Source organism: Lethenteron reissneri, chromosome 57 (assembly GCF_015708825.2).
Source record: "Lethenteron reissneri isolate LAM-NWPU_2019-01 chromosome 57, ASM1570882v1, whole genome shotgun sequence".
Taxonomy (NCBI): domain Eukaryota; kingdom Metazoa; phylum Chordata; class Hyperoartia; order Petromyzontiformes; family Petromyzontidae; genus Lethenteron; species Lethenteron reissneri.
This window is the reverse complement of record NC_083835.1, coordinates 2,067,265-2,094,270: the sequence shown is the minus strand read 5'-3', so window position 1 is coordinate 2,094,270 and position 27,006 is coordinate 2,067,265. Positions and strand designations below refer to the sequence as shown.

Sequence of the window (27,006 nt, the reverse complement as noted above, 5' to 3'; positions counted from 1 at the left end):
CAACTTCTGCTTTGCTGCTGAGAATGCAACAACAAGATCGGGACGCGTGTCTTTGGCGACGTGGGTGTAGGCAGCAGCCTTTGCTCTCTGGACGTACTGCACTCGCCAGAGCAATGTGGAGTTCGGACTGTCCCGGGGGCTCTGCAGCATCAGCTGCAGCCTGGCCTTGACTGATCCTGACCATGGTTGTTGGGCAGATTTCCCTCTCAGGAGACCCCCAAGCTCCTCCTCAACTTCCAAATCCGGCGCAACCACATTCCAATCGGCACCGCGTGCACTCACCTGGTCACGGGGACGCTCTGGACACACCTGTACACTCACATGTACACACACAGGTGCACTTACCTGTACACTCACCTGTACACTCACTTGTGCACTCACCTGTACACTCACCTGTACACTCACATGTACACTGACCTGTGCACTCACTTGTACACTCACTTGTGCACTCGCATGTACACTGACCTGTGCACACACAGGTGCACTTACCTGTACGCTCACCAAGAACTCGTATGTATAGAGGCACTCGCCTGTGCACGTGTACGGGGTCACCTGTACTTCACGGGCGTGCGAGCACACAGACACCTGAACCCGGACTACGAGCGTGATGGCGGCACCGTCATTGGAGGAAACTTACAGGTAAGTCCAACAGAGACAAAGACCGCAGGCTGTTGGGGCAAGTGCTGTCAGCCAGCACCCATGGAGGCTGATGGACGAGGGGGTGGGTGGCCAGGACTACGTCTTGCCAGTGCTACCGCACTAAGTTTAAGGCTGAGTCGACCTACGGGAGGGCCAGGACCGAGCGGGAATTGGACTAGGAATGCCGGTCTCGTACCGCTGCACCACCGCTCCCCACACGGACATAAAGATAAAGATCCCCCGGATAGACTTAACTGGATCTTGGGGAAAGTGTTGTTAGCGAGCACCTATGTAAGCCGGCACGGCAACACAAGGCGGTGTGCGGCCAACACCTTTTGTCTCCCTCGTGGCGATGTTTACACACCGGACCAGGTACTCATTTGAGGCTGAGTCGACACACGCACACAGGTACACGCGTGCATGCACCATAGACCGAAGATATCATTAACCCCGAGCGGATTTCAGAGATTCGCCACAATAGCAACACGTATGCGATATTGGGACTGATTTTTTTTGTACGTGCCTATTATATCCATAATAATACTTTTGTAGAGGGGAGAAATGCGCGGTGCGTACAGTGAAGTGGTGCAACTGGGGTCGAACAGAGAAGTGCGTGTTTCAGCACGAGGTTTTCACAGACAACCCGCCAATAATTAAGGGGAGAAGCGGTGTGTAGCCGAGGTCGAACAGGTGCTGCGCTGTGACCGGTGGTTGACGCCTAGGAGACGGGAGACGGGGGGTGATGATAAGAGATTAATGGGACAATTAGATGCTCGGGATGAGCCGGGTGATATAAGCGGGAGTGGGTGGGAGGGTCGGGAGTTGTTGCCGGTGACGAAGAGTGAAGACATCTCGCCGCTGCCGCTCCAGCCGTCAACGGGACCTCAACCCTCACGCCGTCGCCGGGCGGGTGTTGGCTGATCCCCCCGCCCGGGGCAGACGGGTGAGCGGGTCTGAGGAAGCGTAGGTGAGGGCAGCGGTGCAGATGCGAAGACGCTGTGTGCAGAGTTGCTGAGTGCGAAGTTGCTGTGTGCGGAGTCGCTGAGTGCGGAGTCGCTGAGTGCGGAGTCGCTGAGTGCGAAGTTGCTGTGTGCGGAGTCGCTGAGTGCGAAGTTGCTGTGTGCGGAGTCGCTGAGTGCGGAGTCGCTGAGAGCAGAGCTGCTGAGTGCGGAGTCGCTGAGTGCGAAGTTGCTGTGTGCGGAGTCGCTGAGTGCGGAGTCGCTGAGTGCGAAGTTGCTGTGTGTGGAGTCGCTGAGTGCGGAGTCGCTGAGAGCGGAGCTGCTGAGTGCGGAGTCGCTGAGTGCAGGATAAGTGAGGTGCAGAATAGATAGGAGCGGGGAGAAGTTGAGTGTACGTGACCATACAGATAGTTTTAGGTGCGCCTAAAACTGGTGCAAGAATAGGTGAATAAAGTGTAAGCAGGTGACTTGGTACAGCGTGTCGGTGTGAGTAATTTTTGAAGACACTACATTTGGTGCCAGAAGTGCCAACGAACCTTCGCCGTCATGTCCAAATCGGCGATGAAACGGAAGAACCCACCTGTGACGACGACGACGAGCGAGACCTCGTCCCTCCAACAGCTGTGGTAGCCGGAGCTCCGAGCGCCCGCTCCGACAACGTGCTGCGGTCGGCTCCAGAATATGTGGCGGGTCCAACCCAGCCGCCTCCTAACATGTTTCCCTTTTGCATATTCATTGATGTCTAAAATAAACCTTCTAAGAAAATATGATAATTAAATGGGGGTCCCAAGACATCTGGACCACCCCCGTACATTAATTTTGTCCTGTCATTGCTGATGGCCTTCCCCACACCCATGTCAGTCATGGAGGTATTTATCTATCATACTGAGATCCACATTGTCACCAGGGTCATGTGGTCAGTGTCTGTGTTGGAGTGAAGTGTCCACGCAGTTGCTTGGATAAAGCAAGAAAGCGTCCACCCACCTACTTACCCATCCACCCACCCACTCACCCATCCACCCACTCATTCACCCACTCACCCACCCACTGACCCACACACGCATCCACCCACTCACCCACCCATCCACCCACCCACTCACCCACACACGCATCCACCCATTCACCCACCCACCCATCCACCCACACGCATCCACCCACCCATCCACCCACCCACTCACCCACCCATCCACCCACTCACCCACCCACCCCACCCACCCCCAGATTTGAGCGTTCCCCGTCGGGCCGCCAGAAGTGGCGGCGTCTCTACGGGGGCCTCTTGGGCGAGAAGCTGCTGGAGCCGCGAGGCCCCGCGGCCGCCCGCAGGGACGACGGATCGCCCGACGGCGGCGAGGACGCCGACGACGGCGGCTGTGAAGATGCGGCGGACGCCGAGGAAGAGGTGCTGCCCTCGCCGCGTCGGCCCGACCGGCGCGGCGCCGCCGCGCGCCGGGACTGGTGGCGACTACCCCCGCTGCGACCGGTCGTGGGAGCGGACGCGGACGGGCAGAGTTCGGGGGACGCCAGGCCCGAGGCGGTGGGCGACGGCTGTGGTGGTGGCGACGCGCCCCAGGTTCGGTTGTTCAGTTTCATTTGGGAGTACGCCGTGAGCCAAGGAGCTCTTCTTGAGTCGGTGTTCCACCGACAGCAACCAACACCGCCGCTTCTGCGGCAAACGGAACAAGTCGCAGTAAAATAAATGAATAATAAGCAATGACAGATAAGAGAAAAAAAAAAATTGGCAGCAAATCATAATCGAAATGTAAAACTTTTTTTTTAAAGAAAATGTCAGTTAAATATAGATTCTAATTTTAACACGTAGTAGGCTTTCGCGACCAATATCATCCATAATCGAGTTTTTGTGGGTTAGATTGCGTAAATATATAAATGTGTCGTTAAAACCCCCCACCACCCGACACAGCCAACTAGTAAGGTTTGTCACGTAAACAGAACGTGCCAATTCGTCACTAGTACAGCAACACCGGTGTGTTGGAGAGCCAAGCCACAACATCTACAATCTGAGTACGACGTTTCGCCAGTAATTACAACCAGCTTCATCAGACGACAGCCAGATTTGTGGAGAAATCATCCTCCTGTTTCGTTCCTAAAATAGAGGCGTATTTGTGATGACGTCACTTGTGAGTACCTCTTGAGCGATGTGGGGGGGGGGGGGGGTTAATGAATGAATATAAATGGCAACTGATATCCATTGCCGTTTTGGTTATTTAAATGGTAATGAATGCCAGCCCATTGTTCTTGTATCTCATGTCCATTGTGTCTACTAAGATAGCCGGAGCTAATCTTGATTTGAAGCTTTCGTGACTGCAGGAATCCATACTCTTTGGTTCTTTCGGTAAAGTCACGTAGGTATTTTATACCTATTGTTCAACGGCAATCCTATTGACGTATGCTGACCGGTATAGGCATGCATTTATACAATGTATTATTTCATCATAGTATTCGCTTCCAAGCAGCACTAAGCCTGTAGCTATCCATTATAGATGATCATCAAATACCACGCCGTATCTCAAAACAATAAAACCCTACTGATTTGAACGTGCCGTAGTGAATGCTAACGCAGACACGGCGTCAAACACGATGGGCGACCCGGTATCGTGCGGTGTCGTGCGGTGTGGTGCAAAAATCTCCGTGTCTTGCAATCGGCATTGTGTCCGTCTCCTTTCAGGCGGGGACGAAGGGCGAGCGCGCACACATCATGGCCAGCAGGTGCGAGCATCTCGCACGGGATCACTCATTTGGGCTCGCACCCCCCCACCCCCAAACCGGGACACTCCATCTAAAGAGGGAAAAGAAGATGATTATTGTTGTTATTGTTATCTCGCAACGAGCCGACGAGGGGACGACTCCGCATGCACGTGCACTGTGACCTTTGAGCCGTGCATTATTCACGCGACTGACCACAAACTAGCTGAGAGGCGGGTTAGACTTTGCAGACCTTCTCACAAGGCGGGCAGCCGCACTCTACAAAGGTCAAAGATCACAGAGCACGGACGATCCGGGGGTGGTGGGCGGGGGGGCACACGGGGGCAGGCGGCGGTGACCTCTTGCAGGGGTCACGTTTAGACAGTCCCAGCAGAAGCTCGTTGTGGTCGCCTCCCTTGCTTGATACGTTCACGATTGATTTGCTTATTCATTCTTTAGTGGAGAGGAGCGAGAGAGGTTCTTCAGCGCCCAAGACGTGACCGTCGTTCCTCGGGTCTTCCCCGTGAAGCAGCGACTGTGCTCAGACATATCCAGACATTCAGGCATATCCAGACATTCAGGCATATTCAGACATTCAGGCATATCCAGACATTCAGGCACATCCAGACATTCAGGCACATCCAGACATTGAGGCACATCCAGACATTCAGACATATCCAGACATTCAGGCATATCCAGACATTCAGGCACGTCCAGACATTCAGGCAAATCCAGACATTCAGGTATATCCAGACATTCAGACACGTCCAGACATTCAGGCATGTCCAGACATTCAGACACGTCCAGACATTCAGGCATATGAAGATGAGATCCAGGCATATCCATACACCCAGGCACGTCCAGACGTTCAGACCAATGGCAGCGCTGGACGATGTTGCGGAGGGAAGGAAGGCGTGGGGTGCGAAGCGGTGGGAGCTGGGGGTGACTGCCGCAGACGTTGAGTTGGAAGAAGATCGGCGGTGTCCTGCGTGGAGGAGCTGTAGCCAACGGGGGGGGGGGGGGGGGGTGATAGGAGGCGAGGAGGTGGTGACGAGGCCGAGGCCCTAACGGCGCCAGCCGGAATCCCTGCCACAGATTTATTTTGGCGACCTTTTAAAAAAAAATCTCACTCGGCCCCCCCCCCTCTCTCTCCCTCCCTCGGCTACAGCGTCACCGCGCCGAGTGACAGCGCGTTTAACTCTTTAAAACGTTATATTTACGTAGATATGTTGGGGATAAAACGTATATCTTGTTTAATACTAAGATTACCGAATATCAATTGGCTCCTATCAACCTGTCCATGTTAGCGTGCTGTGACTGATGCATTTGTTTTGCCTCCCCACTCCAAAGTGAGCCAAGTCGGCTGATGATGGCTCCGACAATCGCCCCCCGCTCTTGCCGCCTGCGTGCGCTGCCGATGAATTGGATGTCAGGCGCGTCGCTAATCCCGCGTGGCGCTCTTGCCCTGCGTGCGCTCAGCGCCACCGATCGCCTCTTCGACGGATTCGCCGTGGACGGGAGGGTGCACGTGGCCGAGTTCGTCAAGGTCCGTCGACGGCGAAAACTCCACGGCGCATTTTTGTTGCGCTGCCATCGGTTGGTCACAACTTGCCAACCGGTCCGAACCTCACCGCATCGAGAGAGACGAAGGACTGCCCCGGGCCAACATTTCAAAAAGTGCCTTCACGGAGACCACCGGCGCGGAGACATTGCTTCCACAAAGAAGCGACAGATTTGTTGGAACGGGGGGGGGGGGGGGGCTGAGACGATGTTGGGGGGGAGTTTTCTTAAGTGGCCGAGGCACGCGAGGCGGGCCCCACCTCTATTTGTGCGCGCGCCGTGCGTTGCCGATTGCCATGCGGCGGAGATTCATCTGCCGTGGGGGGCGACGTGGTGAAGGGTGAAGGTCGGGAGGTGTCACGTGATTCGTTTCGTGACAGCTCCCTCCCCGTTCTCCAACACGGAGTCACGCACGCTGCTTTGGGAGCATTTCCGAATGGGTTTGCTCCGGGTTCTATTTTTTTAAATCTATTTTATTTCTATATCTATTTTTTTAAACTCCACTCATACATACTCTTTGGTTCTTTCGGTAAAGTCACGTAGAAGAAGAAAAATAATAATAGATCACGACGTTTCGATCGCCACACTAGCGATCGTCCTCAGGTGTGGCGAACGAAACGTCGTGATCTTTAATTTCTTCTTCTACGTGACTTTACCGAAATAACCAATGAGTATGGATTACTGCAGTCACGAAAGCTTCAAATCAAGATTCCACTCATACAATGTAACCGCTAATGGTCAAAGCAACGCAATGCTGAGTGAGATAACACATTCCTGCGGAGGGAGCTGGTAGGAACGTTGGGTTACTCGGTCAATGGCCAGAGTCAACGGCGGCGTAGTGTATTCCGCAAATATGGCCGACTGTGAGGGTGGGCACAAGCCGGCGTGAGTAGGTTAAACGTTGCGTTTTATAAGGGCACCACGGGGTGACCAGCCCCTCCCCACTCCTCCCACCCCCACCCAGCCCCTCCCCACCCTCCCCTCTCCACCTAGCCCCACCCTTCCCATTTTTTGATGCACGACGGACGGACACAATAATCCCTTGTGGGCTGATGTAATCAGGAGGTTCCTACCAGTTATATCTTCAAATTATTCCAAGGCAGATTAGAACATCGCTCCGCACCCCCCACCCCCCTACAGAAAAAGAACTTGCCACGACTCAGCGAGGCTCGTCTGAGTTCATGAGCGTTCCAATAATCATACTAAATATAATGTGTGCAGGCCGTGTGTGACGCGGGCTTGCTCAAGTCCGACCCACGCTTGAGGCCGGGGCTGGAGGCGCTGGCACGTGACACAGACCCGGCGGGCACCGTGACTCGGGAGCACTTCTCAAGGTCAGTGTCGTCATCATCGTCATCATCATCACAACAAGCACAGACAACATCATCGTCGTCATCATCATCAAACAAACCATAGATATCATCAAAACAACCACAGACATCACCGTCGTCATCATCGTCATCATCATCAAAACAAGCACAGACAACATCATCGTCGTCATCATCATCAAAACAAGCACAGACAACATCATCGTCGTCATCATCATCAAACAAACCATAGATATCATCAAAACAACCACAGACATCACCGTCGTCATCATCGTCATCATCATCAAAACAAGCACAGACAACATCATCGTCATCATCATCAAACAAACCATAGATATCATCAAAACAACCACAGACATCGTCATCATCGTCATCATCATCATCAAAACAACCAGAGATATCATCAAAACAAGCACAGACTTAATTTTCATCAACGGTGTGGCACTTGTGTGGTTTGTAACAGGTGTGTGTGTGTGTGTGACATGTGCGTGGCATGTGACAGGGATCTGTGTGTGTGACATGTGACATGTGTGTGTGACATGTGCTTGGCATGTGACAGGTGTGTGTGATGTGACAGGGATGTGTGTGTGTGACATGTGACATGTGTGTGTGTGACATGTGCGTGGCATGTGGCAGGTGTGTGGGCTTGCAGGCTCGGCTGCTGCTCCGGGCCCTGCAGGGCTGTCTGGCCATCCCGAGATTCCGATCCTTCGCATCGACGCTCGAACGCATCTTCCTGCAGTGCCGACGCGAGACCCACGAGCAGAGCGACCAGGTACGCTGACACCCCCCGGCACACACAGCGAGGGAGATCTCCGGTACACACAACGAGGAAGACCCCCGTGTCGCCTTGACAGGCTGTTGTTAGCGAGCACCTACGAAAGCCGACACGGCGCAGGGATCAGAGCGGTGCGGGCATCATGTACTCATTTAAGGCTGAGTCAACCTAGGAGAGGCCCAAGACCGCTTCGGATATTCGTCACCGATGTTGGGCCACGAGCGGGAATCGAACTCTGGTTGCCAGATTGTGCAACGCAGTCCGCTAACCGCAGCACAAGCGCTACCCTAGGACCGTGCACACGCATTAGGCGTGGGTACGCACGCACACGGTGGCATTGACACGAGTCGCTCAACCCCTGTGGGTGTTGTTGCAGGGCGCGGCCGAGGCGGTGACAGGCTGGGGTCTGGCCGTCTGCACCGTGGACGGACAGAGGTGAGCGGGCACGTGTTCGTCTCGTTCAGGAGCATAAATCACCGTCACGCGAACTCCGGTGCAGCAGCAGCGGCAGCGGCTTTCGGCTGCCCCATCGGACACAGACGGTGGTCAACGCATCGCGTGGCGCTTTCAGATGCACTTATGCGGCCGTCTGGAACGCTCTTCTTTCCGATATTAGGAAGCCCTTGGGGCTGTGCGCTTTAAAATTTAGATTGAAAACTAATTTCTTTAGAACTGCTTCTTGTGTTTAGTTTGTTGTCCTTCCCCCGCACCTCCGATGAACACGGTTGGCTATGCACGGTGCGAAAGAAGTTCAACGTACATACAACATGTACATATGATCCAGCGCGCGGGAGGCGAGGGTTGGTGGACCACACACACGCACACATTCGTGAAGCTCGCTCGCCTTCGCCAACGCCCGTCGAACCGGTGTGGCGAAGTATGATCAAGTGACCCCCACGACCAGCACTGCGTGTCGAGGCCGTGATTCAAACCCGAACGGCGACAATGTTCTTCGGTCGCGTGGAGCTGATTTGAGACGAGGCTAAGACGATAACCGCGATGCTGCCCGCGGTGGGTCGGTGGGTGGGTAGGGTGGGTGGTTAGGGTGGGTGGTTAGAGTGGGGTGGGGTGGGTAGGGTGGGCGGTTAGGGTGGGTGGTTAGAGTGGGGTGGGTAGGGTGGGCGGTTAGGGTGGGTAGGTGGTTAGGGTGGGTAGGGTAGGTAGGGTGGGTGGTTTGGGTGGGTAGGTGGTTAAGGTGGGTGGGGTGGGGTGGTTAGGGTGGGTGGGTGGGGTGGGTAGGGTGGGTAGGGTGGGGTGGGTGGGTGGTTAGGGTGGTTTGGTAGTTAGGGTGGTTAGGGTGGGTGGGTGGCTGAGTGGTTAGGGTGGATGGTTAGGATGGGGTGGTTAGGGTGGGTTTTTGGATTTGGAGAGTTTGGCAACAGAAGCTGAATGGTTCAGTGAGTTCGAGGCGCGTGTGGGGGGACACTTCGCACGCGTCTCTGCTTCTGCCGAGCAAACGGAATCGTGACGGTGCCTCACCCGAGCCCTCTTCTCTTCCCTCTCTGACGCCGCAACTTCTGCTGCCTCTGCCGCACCGCTGCTGTTCCTGCTGTCTCTGCCGCTCCGCTGCTGTTCCTGCTGCCTCTGCCGCACCGCTGCTGTTCCTGCTGCCTCTGCCGCACCGCTGCTGTTCCTGCTGCCTCTGCCGCACCGCTGCTGTTCCTGCTGCCTCTGCCGCACCGCTGCTGTTCCTGCTGCCTCTGCCGCACCGCTGCTGTTCCTGCTGCCTCTGCCGCACCGCTGCTGTTCCTGCTGTCTCTGCCGCTCCGCTGCTGTTCCTGCTGCCTCTGCCGCACCGCTGCTGTTCCTGCTGCCTCTGCCGCACGGCTGCTGTTCCTGCTGTCTCTGCCGCTCCGCTACTGTTCCTGCTGCCTCTGCCGCACCGCTGCTGTTCCTGCTGCCTCTGCCGCACCGCTGCTGTTCCTGCTGCCTCTGCCGCTCCGCTGCTGTTCCTGCTGCCTCTGCCGCACCGCTGCTGTTCCTGCTGTCTCTGCCGCTCCGCTGCTGTTCCTGCTGCCTCTGCCGCACCGCTGCTGTTCCTGCTGCCTCTGCCGCTCCGCTGCTGTTCCTGCTGCCTCTGCCGCACCGCTGCTGTTCCTGCTGTCTCTGCCGCTCCGCTGCTGTTCCTGCTGCCTCTGCCGCACCGCTGCTGTTCCTGCTGTCACCGAAGGCTTTCGCTGGGCACGAGCACCCTGCCGTTCCGGCTGGGCCACGTCTCGCGCCTGCTGAGCCACGCGCTCGCGAGCCACGCGCTGGGAGCCGCCCGGCTGCACGCCCGGCTCGAGGCGGCCGGACACGCGGGAGCCGGCGGGGACCCCGAGTCCGAGGCACGCGGTACGACCCCCACCGGCCCCCCCACCGCCCCCCCACTGCATCCTTCGCTCGCCCCCCCATCGTGCACGCCGCGAAGTCGGACTCCGCCCGTTACCGTCGGCGTGAGGATAGCGCGTTGCCCCCCACACAGTGCCGGATGATGATCGTAGTAGCGTCGGTAGCTGCACGTGTAGTAGCTACAACACGTGTAGTAGCTACAACACGTGTAGTAGCTACAACACGTGTAGTAGGTGCACGTGTAGTAGCTACAACACGTGTAGTAGCTACAACACGTGTAGTAGCTACAACACGTGTAGTAGCTACAACACGTGTAGTAGCTGCACGTGTAGCAGCTGCACGTGTAGCAGCTGCACGTGTAGCAGCTACACGTGTAGCTGCGGGCCCCGCACTTTCAAGGGCCCCGCGCTAAATGCTTTCAAGCTCTCAATTCCGGTTCGGTGATTCTGCACTTGCTCTATTACTATAGTACTATACCGCCTTTAACTTTTACGAACCACCGGGTGTTTAAGGTTAGCGATTTGTCGTATTATCTGGCTGTATAGCGAATGAAAAAATACAATTACATTACTATGAAAGTTACAAATTTGTGTTTTAATATTTTTGTGGCGGGGTTTTTTTATCGGGTGCTCCGGTTTCACCCCCCGCGTGTAAAAAAGAAACTCACTCCATAGTTGGCGGGCAGGAGTGAGAACTCGTCTCTTGCCTTGCGTTTGTTGCCCTTCCCCCGTCGCCTCCGATTTGGCACGGTCGGCTACGTTCGGTGCCGAAGAAGTTCAGCAGCAACAACAAACACGCAGAGCAACTTCATATATAGAGGACCGCAGAGCTTTGTGGGGAAGGAGGGTGGGGATTTGGCGCCGGCTCACTGCCTGGCTGCTGTCGTTTTGCTCGTTTGTAGTTCCTCCTCATGCCTCTCGAGTCGAAACTATTATTATATTTGTGTGCGTGGTGTTGTGTGTGTGGTTAACACGCTGCACTACGAACCCGGCGACCCGAGTTCCACTCTCGCTCACGGCCATTACCGGTGACGATTATCTGAACCGGTCCTGGGCCTCCCCTAGGTCGGCTCAGCCTCAAATGAGTACCTGGTGCGGTGTGTAAAAACATCGCCACTGGGGGAGACAAAGGCGGTCGGGCGTGGTGCTGGCCACCCACCCACTCGTGTGCCGTGTCGACCTTCATAGATGCTCGCTAACAGCACTTGCCCCAATAGTTTGTTAAGGCTACGCGGGCGATGTTTGTGTTTTTGTGTGCAGGATGCTCCCTTAGCCCTTTGTCGGATTCCGGGAGTCTGCTGGTGGCTGCATTGCTGCAGGTAAACTGGTTGTGTGAAATGGCCATCGTGGTTTATCATTCGGATGAACATTATTCGTATGATTATCATGCCCATATCTTCTGCACCGTCTTCGTTCATTGAGCACCGACCTTTACCTGATCAGCTCCGTCGTCAGCTCAGCACAACACAATCGTTCAGTATATAAGTAATAAAACATTTTTTTAAACATGCTTTTATGAAATGTACTAGTAATGGCAGAACTCCACGACTCCATGAAGTGGCCGCATATCTTTTTTATTTTTCATGATAAAATATAATATTGTCATCAGTATAGCATAAGTATACCAAGTTTGCAGTCGATACCACATTGGGAAGTGGGTTAAAATTGAGTTACAAGATTTGAGGATACAACAACGACAACAACAACAGAGTGAGTTAAATGAAAGCGTGTAAAAAATGTGCATCTTCATCGGCATCGGCGGTGTGTTCGGCACGTCCATGAGTTCTTGAGGACAAGGATCTATTTTAGAAGTACCACTGTCCGAAACCTCACCTATTTATTCCCTTTTAAAGGCCACACGCTGCTTTATTATTGACCAATGTGTCGTCTTAATCGACCGGCCGTTACCTGCCCGCTACCCTCAGCCAAAGCCGGCGATCCTTAGCGTAACATTTTAAACGACTCGATAAACTATTATTTTATTTTCACCAGGTTAAGGCTCGCTGAGTTGTATAGCTTTTTTTGCATAAGCGACCTGGCCACAAATGATGGCCCAACGAAGTGGCTTATCATGTCGACATTTTATTGCAGCCAAATACTTTAAACGCATGGTGTTGTTCATTCTAAATGTGGAGGGAAATACCGGAAGACCAGGCAGACAAATCCACGCGACCACGGGGAGAGAGACACGCAAACTCCAAATATAGAGCAGCAGGCGTCAGGGTCAGGATCGGAACCCACGACCTCCTGTATACCAGGCGAGGTAATTAACATCTCCTAGCCACCGTGATGATGATGATAATGATAGAGAGACACGCAAACTCCAAATATACAGTAGCAGGCGTCAGGGTCAGGATTGAACTCACGACCTCCTGTATACCAGGCGAGGTAGTTAACATCTCCTAGCCACCTTGATGATGATAATGAGAGAGAGACACACAAACTCCAAATATACAGCAGCAGGCGTCAGGGTCAGGATCGGAACCCACGACCTCCTGTATACCAGGCGAGGTAGTTAACATCTCCTAACTACCGTGATGAAGATGATAATGAGAGAGAGACACGCAAACTCCAAATATACAGCAGCAGGCGTCAGGGTCAGGATCGGAACCCACGACCTCCTGTATACCAGGCGAGGTAGTTAACATCTCCTAGCCACCTTGATGATGATAATGAGAGAGAGACACGCAAACTCCAAATATACAGCAGCAGGCGTCAGGGTCAGGATCGGAACCCACGACCTCCTGTACACCAGGCGAGGTAGTTAACATCTCCTAGCCACCGCGGTGGCCGGGTTGATGTGGCGACAACGCCTGCTGCTGCTGCTGCGGTCGGTGAGAACCGCATCACGAGTGGTGCTTCTCTCCTTCCCGATCGTTTCAGGCGGCGCTGAGGGAGCAGTCGCCCGGGAGAGACGCGCTGCAGCTGGTGAGGTCGCTCGCCGGACCGCGTGGCGTGGCGAGGAACAGTGCCGGATTATCCGAGTAGCACAAGTAGCTACTCCATGTGTAGTAGCTACACGTGTAGCAGCTACATATGTAGTAGCTACATATGCCACGGGCCCCGCACTTTCAAGGGCCCCGGGCTAAATGCTTTCAAGCTATCAATTCCGGTTCAGTGATTCTGCACTTGCTCTATTACTATAGTACTATACCGCCTTTAACTTTTACGAACGACCGGGTGTTTAAGGTTAGTGATTTGTCGTATTATCTGGCTGTATAGCAAGTGAAAAAAATACAATTACTTTACTGTGCAAGTTAAAAATTTGTGTGTTTTAATATTTACGTGTTTTTTTTATTTAGGGCCCCTTTATAACATCGTGCTACAGGCCCCACACTAGCTTCATCCGGCACTGGCGAGGAGTGCTTGGTAGTAATATAAAGCAAAGACAAAGATCCTCCCACCCCCGTGTAGCCTTAACAGACTGTAGGGGCAAGTGCTGTTAGCGAGTAGCACCTATGAAGGCCGGCACGGCAAACGAGGGGGTGGGTGGCCAGCACCACACCCGGCTGCCTTTGTCTCCCCCAGCGGCGATATTTACCAAGTACTCATTTGAGGCGGAGTCGACTTAGGGGAGTTCCAGGACCGGTTAAGATAATCATCACTGGTGTTGGCCGTGAGCGGGAATGGAACCTGGGGAGCCAGGTTCGAAGCGAAGCACGCTAACCACGACACTACCGCTCCCCATATTAAAACACGCACAAACACAATTTCAGTTTTTTTCAGTTTCATTTATTTGGTATAGCCATGTGAGCCATTCGGCTCTTGAATCGGGTGCAACCGCAACAAACAAAAACATGAACAAGAAAACATCTTAAAGTGACTATGCGCAAACAGAAAAATCCAGGAAAAAACTGCAAAGTCTTCCAGTAACAAAAACACCTTACACCAACGCTGTGCAAAAATCCCAGTGGGATGCAAGTTAAACAACAACCACAAGACAACTTAGATTAAAGCCATCATTCTAACTCCGTACTACAACAAACAAACATGGCCAAACCAAAAAACTTTTCGAAATCACCAAAATAAAGCCATAAGCAATGTAACAGTGATCATAGGAACTGTGACCGAAATTTCACAATAAACGACAAACAACATGTACCACCAAACCCTGTAGCCATAGCTGGCTGCATGAGTCACTCCACAACAACAACACACTCGCTGTGAAATGAATGCGAAATAAGGGAAGCTCCTAAAGAACTCTTACACCAGCATTTGTGTCTGATTGCTGTGTTATAGACAAATGTGTGCCCGTTGCATACACACAGGCCTTCACGACCAATTGTCCATGATTCATAGTTTATTTTGGCTTGCATCCTCGCGTTGGTATGTTGTACATTAATTTAACCATAACCCTCCCTGTCGTAATTTAGTTTGGCGAAGAAAAAAAATAAGAAAAACAAAACATAAACGGTGCATTTGCCCACGTCGTTGTGACAGCTTGAATTGATCGGCTCCGTCGGGTGGTGGAGGGCAACAGCTACAACGACGATGTGACCCAAAATCAGCGAATCGTGAATGGAGGTTCATAATAAAGGTTTTTTCGTGAGAATTATTTTATTATGTTTTATTTTATTCTTTTTATTGTTTCCATTCTACGTGACTTTACCGAAAGAACCAAGAAGATGAATCCCTGCAGTCACGAAAGCTTTAAATCGAAATATAAATGTGTCGTAACTCACCGCTCCGTAGCCGGGCACCAAGCGCAGTTCCACCGCCTGCACACCCGGCAGGCCAACACCGCCACCGCCTTGGGGCGAGGGGTCGGTAGCCGCTGCGGGCGGAGAATCAATCACCCAAAGGCAGAGGTCGCAAACGGGTTTTGATTCCTTACCCGTACCCGGCCGCACCAGGGTCGCAAACGGGTACCCGTACCCGGCCGTACCCGTACCCTACCCGTACCCGGCCGTGTACTGGTAGGGTACGGGTATCGGGTACCTGATTGCGACCTCTGGGATGAAGCCATGTTGCAGGCTAGGGTGGGTTGATTCTAGGAACTTGAATTGTGAGAAGAGACAAGACGTTGGGAAATGAGTGACAAACGGATACTCACCAGTGACTCACGGTCTACCCGTACCCGTACCCGGCCGCACCAGGGTCGCAAACGGGTACCCGTACCCGTACCCGGCCGGGTACGGGTAGCCGGGTATCGGGTAGGGTATCAGGTACCCGGTTGCGACCTCTGCCCAAAGGGTGTTCGGCTTCCGTCCGCTTAAAAACAAAAGCCTAAGCAAAGGGAGCGCTCCGTGACGCCACTTATCAAGCACCGCCGTCTCGTATCCACGTCGCATTGCGACTCGGGCAATGTTGAGTTCGTTGAATTGTTCGACCGAATTCGATCACGAAAAAAAAAACTATTTTGGCTGCCCTTGTTATTTTGGTTGCCGGCTCCACGCTGGCCTGATGGATCGACTCATCATCTTAGCCTGCACCCAAGTTCAAGTTCATCCCCTGCCTGTCTGCCTTGCCTGCCTGTCTGTCTGCTCGCTCCTGTCACGGCAGGTGTTGGAGGCGTACGGTCAGCTGGCCGGGCCAGAGGGTGCAACACAGACCCCACGCAGGTGAGGCCACGGCGTGGCGAGTGGCGGAACCTTCCCCTCCCCTCCCTCGAGTCGGTGAGCCAGAATATACTTCGGTAACCCGCGCACACCACATCCATTCATTCCTCTCCACGCTGGCTGTAGCTACTGCTGGTCACGCAACCCGCCCCCTGCTCATTCCTCCAGTTTCCTCCTCCCGTCGCTAAATATGATGCGCGCAAATGTAACGTCACTCGGTCAAAACATCCCAGTGCTGAAAGGCGATCTGTAAATTGCTGAATTGGGTTTACATACAGAAGCAGGAGCAGCGTCAACATTACCCTCACACCCCCACTGTGAAAACATGGCAGGATCCTCCTGAAAGAGAGTCTTGAGACTCGTTGAAGCTTTCCTGGGTAAACAAGCAGCAGCAGTAATAATGATGAGTCAATCTACGTAAGGTGCCAATAGCCTGTTGCCTACTCTCACGTTGAACTTCTTTCGCACCGTACGTAGCCAACCGTGCTGATCGGAGGTGCGGGGGAAAGACAACAAACTAAACACAAGAAGCAGTTCTAAAGAAATCAGTTTTCAAATTAGATTTAAACGGGGTGGTGTGTGTGTGTGCGTTTATCACAGCTTGTGGGGAGCAGTAGTGTAGCGGTTAGCACGCTGCGCTACGAACCTGGCGACGGCCAATACCAGTGACGATTATCTGGGCCTCCCCTACGTCGACTCAGCCTCAAATGAGTACCTGGTGTCGTGTGTAAAACATCATCACTGGGGAGGCAAAGGCGACCGGGCGTGGTGTTGGCCACCCACCCCCTCGTGTGCCGTATCGGTCTTCATAGGTGCTAATCATTAACAGCACTTGCCCCAACAGTCTGTTAAGGCTATCGGGGGATCTTTGTACTTTTTTTTATCATCAGCTCACCAGGACCCATTCCCAACAGACTGCAGGCAGTGAAATACCTCATGAAGGACCGCCAGGTACACACGCCTGCCCTACCTACACGCACGCTCACACAGACACTCAATGTCACACTCGTGTCGCGACGCAGTCGCATACAATCACACATTCACATGTCTTGAGATTGTAAATAATCACAGTCTCGCGTTCACTCGGTCACATATTCGCACAATCGCACATTCACATGCCTTGAGATTGTAAATAATCACAGTCTCGCGTTCACTCGGTCACATATTCGCACAATCGCACATTCACATGCCTTGAGATTTAAATAATCACAGTCTCGCGTTTACTCGGTCACATATTCGCACAATCACACATTCACATGCCTTGAGATTTAAATTATCACAGTTTCGCGTTCACTCAGTCACATATTTGGACAATCACACTTTGACACAATCGCACGTTCACAGATACTCAGTCGCACAACTGCAGAGTCAAATGATCACCCAATCACTTGTTCACTCAGGCACAAATTAACGCAACCAATCGTAAGTACACACAGCTATACGGTCAGGCAAATCGCCTTCACTCAAACAACACGATGACGCATTCACACAATCAACAAATGTGTATTGGCATTATCACTCAGCGTGTGTCGTGTGTGCCTGCTGTGGTTGTTGTTGTTGTGTGGCTGTTGTGTTGTGGGGCATTGCGGTTGTGGCTCAGCCCGTGTCGTCTCTGTTTGTCTCTCTCTCTGTGTGGACGGCACCCTCGTGGTGTTCACCTTCTGAAGCGCTCGCTCGTCACCGTGGCGTGCGCGATGACCACAACCACCACCACCACGTGGCTTTTCTTTTGTGTTGTGCGCGGTGCTTTTAGCGCCACAGCGCGTCGATTTGTAGCGTTTATTTTCATTTATTTGCTGGTGACTTTGTGTGTTTCATATCGAAATCTCCTCCAGTGCTTTTGCTGCTGGCGGCAATAAAAGTTAATTCTAGATTTCAAGCTTTCGTGACTGCAAGGATTCATACTTTTGGTTTTTCGGTAAAGTCACGTAGCTTAAAAAATAAAACAAATAAATCAAATCACGACGTTTCGGAGGCAACATAAGCTTCCGTCTTCAGGTGAAACCGTCACAGCAAAATTGCTGTATTCACTTGATACAGCAATTTTTATTCACTTGATACAGCAATTTTGCTGTGACGGTTTCACCTGAAGACGGAAGCTTGTGTTGCCTCCGAAGCGTCGTGATTTAATTTATTTGTTTTCTTTTTTAACCTACGTGACTTTACCGAAAAAACCAAAGAGTATGGCAATAAAAGTTGTTTAAAAGTCAAAAGTCTCTCTCTCTGTGTCTCTCTCTCTGTCTGTCTCTGTGTCTCTCTGTGTCTCTCTCTCTCTCTCTGTCTCTCTCTTTCTGTCTCTGTGTCTCTCTGTGTCTCACTCTCTCTGTCTGTCTCTCTGTCTCTGTCTCTCTCTGTCTCTGTGCTCAGTGCTTCCCGGAGAGGACGGACGCCGACTCGGCGCTGGAGCTCCTCGTGCAGGTAACGCCAACGCCCTGTCCGCGCACGTGCGCCCCAACAGTCTACGGAGGCTCCACGGGGGAATTCTGTGTCTTCTGTGCGAAGCTGTCGGGCGTGCAGGTGACGTGCGAGTGGTGTGCGGGCGTGGCGGGCTGCCTGGCGGCGGGCGGCGTTCCCCCCGCGGTGGCGGGAGAGGAGAGGGCACTGGCGGCAGACGCGGTGCGCTCCGCGCTCTGCTGCGCTCACGCGGACGGGCTCGGCGGTCTGTCCGCAGATGCACATCACAAGGCGAGAGAGATACAGGGAGCGAGCGAGCGGGCATTGACCGCTCGCAAATTTTTTTTTTTACAAGGTCATGCCCACTGAGCTCTACAGCTCTTTTTTCAGAAGCTACCTGGCCACAAACGATAGCCTAACGAAGTGGCATATATTTCGATTTAAAGCTTTCGTGACTGCAGGGATTCATCTTCTTGGTTCTTTCGGTAAAGTCACGTAGAATGGAAATAATAAAATAATAAACATAAAACATAATAAAATCATTCTCACAATTATTTTATTATGTTTTATTTTTATTCTTTTGGAAATAATAAAATAATAAAAATTAAACATAATAAAATAATTATCCCAATTATTTAATTCTGTTAAATTTTTATTATTTTATTATTTCCATTCTACGTGACTTTACTGAAAGAACCAAGAAGTGGCTTATCACGTGAAATGTTTATAACAGCCAAATACTCGAAAGGCGTGTTTTGTAAATGTGTATGGAAAAACCGGAGGACCCGGAGAAAAATCCACGCGACCACGGGGAGAACACGCACATTCCAAATATACAGCAGCAGGCATCAAGGACGGGATCGAACCCACGACCTCCTGTATACCAGGCGAGGAAGTTAACATTTCGCCACCGTGGCACCCGCAAACGTTCACGCCCCGAAAAAATAAACCATGCGTCCTTAATCTCTGAAGCACGCGCGCACGCCGTTCACATCCGGAAGAACGACTGCGAGAAAGGGAATCGCGCAGCCCTGCGATGGCTTGATCGCGTCACCGCTGGCATTAGAAGGAGCTCTAGAAGAGCCCCGCTCGTCTTGAATGAGGTGGAATCGCCCACACTTTACCCCATCACACGCGACTCGATGAGCGGCTGCGGTGCACCCATTTACACCCGGAGGAAGGGGGTGGGGGCAGGAGAAAGGAGGTGTGAAGGGAACCTGCACAGACTGTTGACGAATAACGCATGGAACCTCCACAGGCGGGCGGTGCGCGAGTGTTCGAACAGATCTGTTGTAAGACGGGGATATAAAAAGACTCAAGCGACTTAAAGAGTCCAGAACATTCTGGGGAAGAGAGCGGTTCTGCGGACGATGAGGAAGAGGGAGTATGGAGGGAGGAGGTTGGAGGAGGAGGAGGAGGATGGAGGGAGGAGGATGGAGGAGGAGGATGGAGGCGATCTTGTGACTGTGGGTCTCTGTGCTCGTTTCGAAGGTGGGCCACCCCGTGGTGTCCTCGCGCACAGGAGCGCTGATCGTGATCGTGCCGCGCGTGCTGGGCCTGGCGTTCTGGTCGCCGCGCCTCGACGACGCGGACCTCCCACGCGGAGGCCTGCGGCTGTTGGAGGTGAGCGGAGGCCGCCGGCTCACGCTCGCACGTTGAGCTTCTGTCGCACCGAACGTAGCCAACCGTGCTAATCGGAGGCGTGTGGGAAGGACAACAAACTGAACACCAAAGCAGTTCTTAAATGTACGACACGAACTTGGTCAGACCATTTCGATTTAAAGCTTTCGTGACTGCAGGGATTCATCTTCTTGGTTCTTTCGGTAAAGTCACGTAGAATGGAAATAATAAAATAATAAAAATAAAACATAATAAAATAATTCTCACGACGTTTCGGCCACAACGCAAGCACCCGTCCTCAGGCAGGTGAAGACCAGGTCTGTCGGGGAGACAGCGTCTGAATGACCATTAAGTGGCGTCATCCAAAAATCAATTCTAGCTCATAATGGCTGGGAAAACATGCCGTGTGTTAGGCTAGTTAGTTAAAGTTTTATTTTAATCCGGTGAGGGCCCACGGATCCCATCGGAGGTCTGAGTTTGCCAGTTGGATTCCATTTGTGCCTTCGGTCGGGCAAACGATGGGGTGACGCGGGGGGGGGGGGGCTGTAGCGTATGCACGGCGAGTTGGAGGCTGTGGTTGGCTGTGGTTGATCGGGTCCGCTCTGCGGTGGTGACGGCATGCGGTGCGGTCTGCGCGCAGGAGTTCGTGCAAACGTTCGCGCTGCACCCATACGACAGCGCGCCCCGTCGGCCCAGACCTCTGTCGTCTTGGTCTCACGAATCGGAGGTATCCCTGGACGCGCGCGTGAGCATTGCATTCACAGTGAATGTATGAATGTACGTTGCACTTATTTCGCACCGTACGTAGCCAACCGTGCTAATCGGAGGTGCGGATGGGCTGATCTCGTCCCCTGGTTAAAGTGCAGGAGTCTGACTCACTAAAGACGCGTGGGACTTTGGAAACAAACCGTGGGATGGTGAGCAGATTACCTCACGATTTTGGGCCACCTCGTCCCAACAGAGACCCAATCTGGGTTTAAATCTATTTCGCACCGTACGTAGCCAACCGCAAACTAAAGACAAAAAGCAGTTCTAAAGAAATTCGTTTTCAAATGTGGAAGAGTCCGGCTTACGTGACTAGGCTTGCTGAAGGTCACCTGGGTTCACACTTCTAGGTTTGCCTCAGGCTCATACGAGTGAAGCCAGACCTATGGTGGAGGGACGGCAACCGACGGGAGGGAGTGACCGTGGTGCTGAGCCCGTGCTGACTCTAAACTAAATTAAAACTATGTTTTTTATTTTACCAGATAAGTCCCGCTGAGCTATGTAGCTCTTTTTCAGAAGTGACCTGGCCACAAACGAGAGCTCAGTGAAGCGGCTTATCATCATGTGGAAATTTATAGCGGCCGATTACTCGAAAAGCACATGAGTTCTAAATGTTGAGGGAAAAACCGTAGGACCGGGAGAAACATCGACACGACCACAGGGAGAGAGAAAGAGACATGCAAACTCCAAATATACAGCAGGAGTCAGGGTCAGGCTCGAACCCACGACCTCCTGTATACTAGGTGAGGTAGTTAACATCTCCTAGCCACCGTGGCAACTTGGCACTGACCTGGTACTGACTTGGTGCTCGTTCGGTGCTGACCCAGCGATGACTCGGTGATGACCCGGTGATGATTCGGTGATGACCCGGTGCTGTGTGATTACCCGGTGATGACCTTTTGCTGACCCGGTGATGACCTGTTGCTGACCCGGTGATGACCCAGTGATGACCCAGTGATGACCTGTTGCTGACCCGGTGATGACCTGTTGCTGACCCGGTGATGACCCGGTGATGACGCGGTGCTGTGTGATGACCCGGTGCTCTCTTCGTCTGGCCGTGCCGCCAGGGATACCGGATCATGAACCTGCTGCTGGCCGCCTACCGGGGTGACGTCGCTTCCCTCCGCAGGTGAAGGCGGCTCCCGCACCAGGCGGAAGCTTCGGGCCTGTGCCCTCTCGCCATCAGCGTCTTGTACACAGCACAGACTCTGTTATTCATAATCAACGTTTTTGGGTTTAGATCGCGTTATTTATAAATGTGTCGTAACCCTCCACCACCCGACACGGCCAATCAGTAAAAAAGTGTCACGTTGACAAAAGACAAATAGTTCACTGCTTTAGCCCACCGGTGTGTTGAAGCGTGAAACCATTCTGGCGAATTGCCCGATGATGCTGGTTGATGTAATTACCAGCGAAACGCCGTGGGCTGAGTTTTAAATGTTGTGGTTTCACGCTTCAACACACCGGTGGGCTAAAGCAGTGAACTATTTGTCATTTGTCAACGTGACACTTTTTTACTGATTGGCCGTGTCGGGTGGTGGAGGGTTACGACACATTTATAAATAACGCGATCTAAACCCAAAAACGTTGATTATGGACAGACTCTATTAGTGGTATATTAGTATTGTGTTAGCGTGCACATTACCATCACATTTGCGTTATATGAGCATGATGTTCGTGTGATATATATTGGTAGTATATTAGTATAATGCTCGTGTTATATTCTTTTAATATTACCGTGATATATTCGTATTTTATTGGCATTATCTATTAGCGGAATATTACAAAACATGTTTGCATTATATTAACGTTATATTTGAACATTATATTAGCATAATCGCACTACATTAGCCATATATTGGACTAATATTCGTGTTATATTCACATTTTATTACCATACTATTATTACATTCACCAAATATAAGCGTTGTATGTGCATTATATTATATTACCGTTATAAAGTATTGAACTATAAACTAAACAAATTATTTTTTTAACCAGGTAAGGCCTACTGAGCAATACAGCTCTTGTTCAAAAGCGACCTGGCCACAAACGAGAGCTCACCTTAGTGGCTTATCATGTGAAAATTTATTGCAACCAAATTCTCTAAGCGCACGTTTCCAAATGTGGAGGGAAAAACCGAAGGACCCGGAGAAAAATCCACGCGACCACGGGGAGAATGTGAAAGCTCCAAATATACAGCAGCAGCAGGCGTCAGGGTCGGGATCGAACCCACTAACTCCTGTATACCAGGCGAGGTAGTTAGCATCTCCTAGCCACCGTGATGATGATGATGAGAGAGACACGCAGACTCCAAATATACAGCAGCAGGCGTCAGGGTCTGGATCGAACCCACGACCTCCTGTATACCAGGCGAGGTAGTTAACTTCTCCGAGCCACCATGATGATGATGAGAGAGAGAGAGAGACACGCAGACTCCAAATATACAGCAGCAGGCGTCAGGGTCGGGATCGAACCCACGACCTCCTGTACACCAGGCGAGGTCGTTACATTTTGCCACCGTGGCACCGCTAGGGAGCCACGAGGTTGACAAAGGCAGCCGGGTGTGGTGCTGGCCACCCACCCCCTCGTGTGCCACGGCAGCCTTCGCCCCCCACAGTCTCCCGGGGGCTACGCGGGGAACCTCTCCGCCATCCCTTTCGCAGGATGGTGCTGGCTGGCGTGCACCCTGGCCTGGCCGACTACGACGGCCGCACGGCGCTGCACCTGGCCGCCTCGGAGGGTCACCTGCATGCCGTGCGCTTCCTGCTGGAGACGGCTCGGGCGGACTGCCACGCCCGCGACCGGTAGCTCGCGCTCACGCGACGCTCACACCCGGCCACCCGGCACGCACCGTTCACTCAGACAAAGCCACCCCCCCCCCCACACCACTGCCTATACAAGGCGCCACCACTGAACTTTGCCATGTCCGGGAATCGAACTCAGGTGGGCGGGTTCGTAGCGAAATGCGCTAGCCGCTACGCGACCGCTCGCCGTACATATGGACAAGGGGACAAGCACCATCCCCCCCACCCCTCCTTGTATAGCGGTATGGAGCAAGTGTTTATTCACTCCGTGCGTGATCAACGTGTTTATTCACTCCGTGCGTGATCAACGTGTTTATTCACTCCGTGCGTGATCAACGTGTGTTCATCCAGTGCCATGCTAACCGTGTGTTCACTCTGTGTTCACGCTGTACTGTTTTCACCGAGTGTTCACTGTGTGCTCACCGTGTGCTCACCATTGTGTTCACTGTGTGTTCACTGTATGTTCACCGTGTGTTCACCACTGTGTTCCCTGCTGTCGTTGCGCGCAGCTGGGGCAGCACTCCGCTGCACGAGGCCGTGCGCTACGCCCACGTGGCCGTGGTCGCCCTGCTGTCCGCGCACATGAACCAGGCGACGGTGCTCATGTAGACAGAATGGTGAACAGCTGCACCGACACAGCCAGCCACAATCACCGTTCACACACTAATGCAAAGCCTGCCCCAGCCATCATCCAAATACACAGCCAACGTTCATCATCACCACCAACTTGCCTTATCCATCATCACCATCATCACCATCATAGTAACATCATCTCAGCAATGTTCACCATGATCATCATCATCATCTTCAACCAGATACTTTACTCAAATTGTAAATGTTGTGGATTTACTCTCCAACACACCGGTGGGCTAAAGTAGTAACTAATTGGCTTTTGTTTACGCGACAACTCCCTTACTAATTGGCCGTGTAGGGTGGTGGAGGATTACGACACGGTTTATTATGAATAATATTCGCTGAGAAAGCCATTGCTAATATGCATAATATAGGTTTTTTGGGTTCGATCGGGTAAATATAAATTAAACCCGCCACCACCGCGATGCAGCCACGTAAACAGAACATGCCAATTCGATACTAGTACAGCAACACCGGTTTGTTGGAGATCAAATCCACAACAATCTCACCCAAAAAAAAACACTTGGGTGATATTGGTCGCGAAAGCCTACGTGTTACACTGATTGCCAATATCATCAACACGATCTTCGCTTCTGTCTCCATCTCAAGCAAATCTCTTGGCTCCATCTCCACGGCTGGCATTGCCCTGCCCACTTTAGTCTCCGTGTGCCGCGATTCCACGGGAGCAGAAAGAAGCAACCACGTTGGGTTGAATTTCAGAATCTGTCGAGTTTTAAATCGAACGGGAGGAATGAAGCCGACCCGTGATTGGAGCGCTGGGTCAGTTTGTACGGAGCACAAGCAGACAGCACCGTGTCCACTCCTGTGCACCCTGCACTTATTTATGCCACGTGATAATATATATGAAGACTGACTTCCTAGACAATATTTTCTATAGTAAATGTAAGTGGGGAGGGAATGGTATATTTTTTTACCCGCTGTAATTGTTATGTAATCTTGTTTACATGTTTAAAATATTAAATATATAACAACATAAAATATATGTATGTGTAGAGGTGATACGCGCTGGGATTAGGGATCGTATGCCAGCGCGTAATGATTGGCTGTGTAGGTGGTGACGCGCGCTGACGGTGGAGGATCAGGGGTCAGCGCGGGGTCGTGGGTTAAGGGGTACTGATTGGCTGTGGGCCCGTGACGCGCTGAGAGGGAGTGATCGGATGGCAGCGCGGTGTGATTGGTAGAGGAGTGTTAACACGCGCTGGGAAAACGGATCGTAGAGAGAGTGCGTCGTGATTGGTTCACTAGGGAACGATGCTCACGTCGACGTCCGGATCAGCTCCGTCTCTCGTGAGCAGGGGCTATAAAAGGGGATGCACACAGGCGTAAGGGCAGTATGTAACCAGCGAAGAATGAAGACGGGGATGAAGACCTAGGGCCCTGCGGTACCTAGTCCCGCTGTCCTAACGGGACCGGGACTCTGTGTAACCCAGAGGCGAGTGTAGTGTGTGTAGCCAGAGGCATAGAGTCTACACGAGCCGAATGTATTGTGTGTAGCCAGAGGCATAGGGTCTACACGAGTCAAGTGTATTGTGTGTAGCCAGAGGCATAGGGTCTACACGAGTCAAGTGTATTGTGTGTAGCCAGAGGCATAGGGTCTACACGAGTCAAGTGTATTGTGTGTAGCCAGAGGCATAGGGTCTACACGAGTCAAGTGTATTGGGTGTAGTCAGAACCATAGAGTCTACACGAGTTAAGTGGAGTGTGTAGTCGGAAGAAAGGAGACCACACGTTGTATTGTGAACGTAAAGATTTAATAAAAGTGTGTTACCCGTCAAGAAGTTCCTGCCGTCAATTCCAATACTTCAACTGGCGTCAGAAGTGAAACGGTCTTCCAAGCATGGAGACAAGGAAGACCCGTCGGACCCACGGGATTGACCGCGGGGACAACCTCGACGACTCGGGCCAGCTGGCATCGGGGGGTGAGGACGAGGAATTGCCCACGCTGCAGGATCCGCCGATGGCGCCGGACGAGCGACGGGGGACCGACGCCGTGCTTCGCGAGGCGCACTCCCGCCTGGCGGAGCTGCTGCTCGCCGCCGCGTCCATCCTGGCGGAGATCAGCTCGTCGGGAGGAGCGGGGACGGCGGCGGACGTTCTGCAGGGTCGCCCCGCAGATTCCCGCCAAAACGACTTGGCGATTCCCGCCATTTCATCTGCGCCGACTTTTGGCGGGAACGGCCATCACCACGTGGCAGCGGTTCTCCAAGCGCGCCCGCTTACGTCACCAACGCGCGCTGCGGACCGCCATCAGACACCCGCCACTGGGGCCGCCATCTTACACACCGACGGGGCGGCGGAGAGGAAGCACGAGGAGGAGGACGACTTCATCTTTCAACAGCGCCTTCCCACGTTGTCAGCCTTCAAGGCGGAAGGCGGGGATTGGAGCCAATTTCAGCGCAGGTTTTTGGCGCATCAGGAGATGTCCGCCTGGTCCGACGCTACGGCACTGCGGGCACTGCCTGCCATGCTGGACGACAACGCGCTCGCGGCCTTCACGTCCGCACGTAGGTCGGACCGCTCCACGCTCAAGGATGCGCTGGCTCTCATGGCCAAGGTCTATGGTCCTCCCTCGGCGTGCCGCCATCATTTTTATGCAAGACGGAAGGCGGACACGGAGACTGTGCTCGCCTACCGCACGGCGTTGCTTGCTCTCGCCGACGCCGCGTTCCCTCGTATGGACGAGGAGGGCCAAGATGCGATGGTTTTGGAGCAACTGCTCAAGTTGGCGCAGGACCTGGGGGTCCCCATCAACACGGCCGACGAGACCGATATTTCTTCCTTACGGGTCGCTACGAGCATACAAGCGCACGAGGTCCTTCAACGTAAACAGGGGGTCGTCTGCAACGCTGCCGTGGCCTCAGCTCCGGGCCCGGTAGTCACCGTGCCCCAAGTCGTCAGCCCACGAGAGGAGGCG

At 52.8% G+C, this 27,006-nt stretch overlaps 1 protein-coding gene across 2 annotated transcripts; it reads left to right on the top strand.

Annotated features, from left to right (window-relative positions):
• The first annotated feature begins 272 nt into the window (after positions 1–272).
• Positions 273–25,891, top strand: LOC133357153 (glutaminase liver isoform, mitochondrial-like). Of its 2 annotated transcripts, XM_061574962.1 has the most exons (19): positions 273–639; positions 2,820–3,168; positions 4,282–4,322; positions 5,778–5,844; positions 7,080–7,192; positions 7,823–7,961; positions 8,341–8,399; positions 10,135–10,298; positions 11,555–11,613; positions 13,178–13,222; positions 15,797–15,855; positions 16,743–16,803; positions 18,220–18,270; positions 18,355–18,537; positions 19,738–19,869; positions 20,507–20,593; positions 21,699–21,760; positions 23,298–23,438; positions 23,948–25,891. In XM_061574962.1, exons 1-19 carry the CDS (start codon positions 608–610, stop codon positions 24,045–24,047), a joined length of 1,944 nt encoding a protein of 647 aa, XP_061430946.1. In that variant the 5' UTR covers positions 273–607; the 3' UTR covers positions 24,048–25,891. The 2 variants fall into 2 exon arrangements, with proteins under 2 accessions (XP_061430946.1, XP_061430947.1); XM_061574963.1 differs by lacking the exon at positions 13,178–13,222 and having other exon boundaries at positions 23,948–24,093.
• Positions 25,892–27,006: the final 1,115 nt, after the last annotated feature.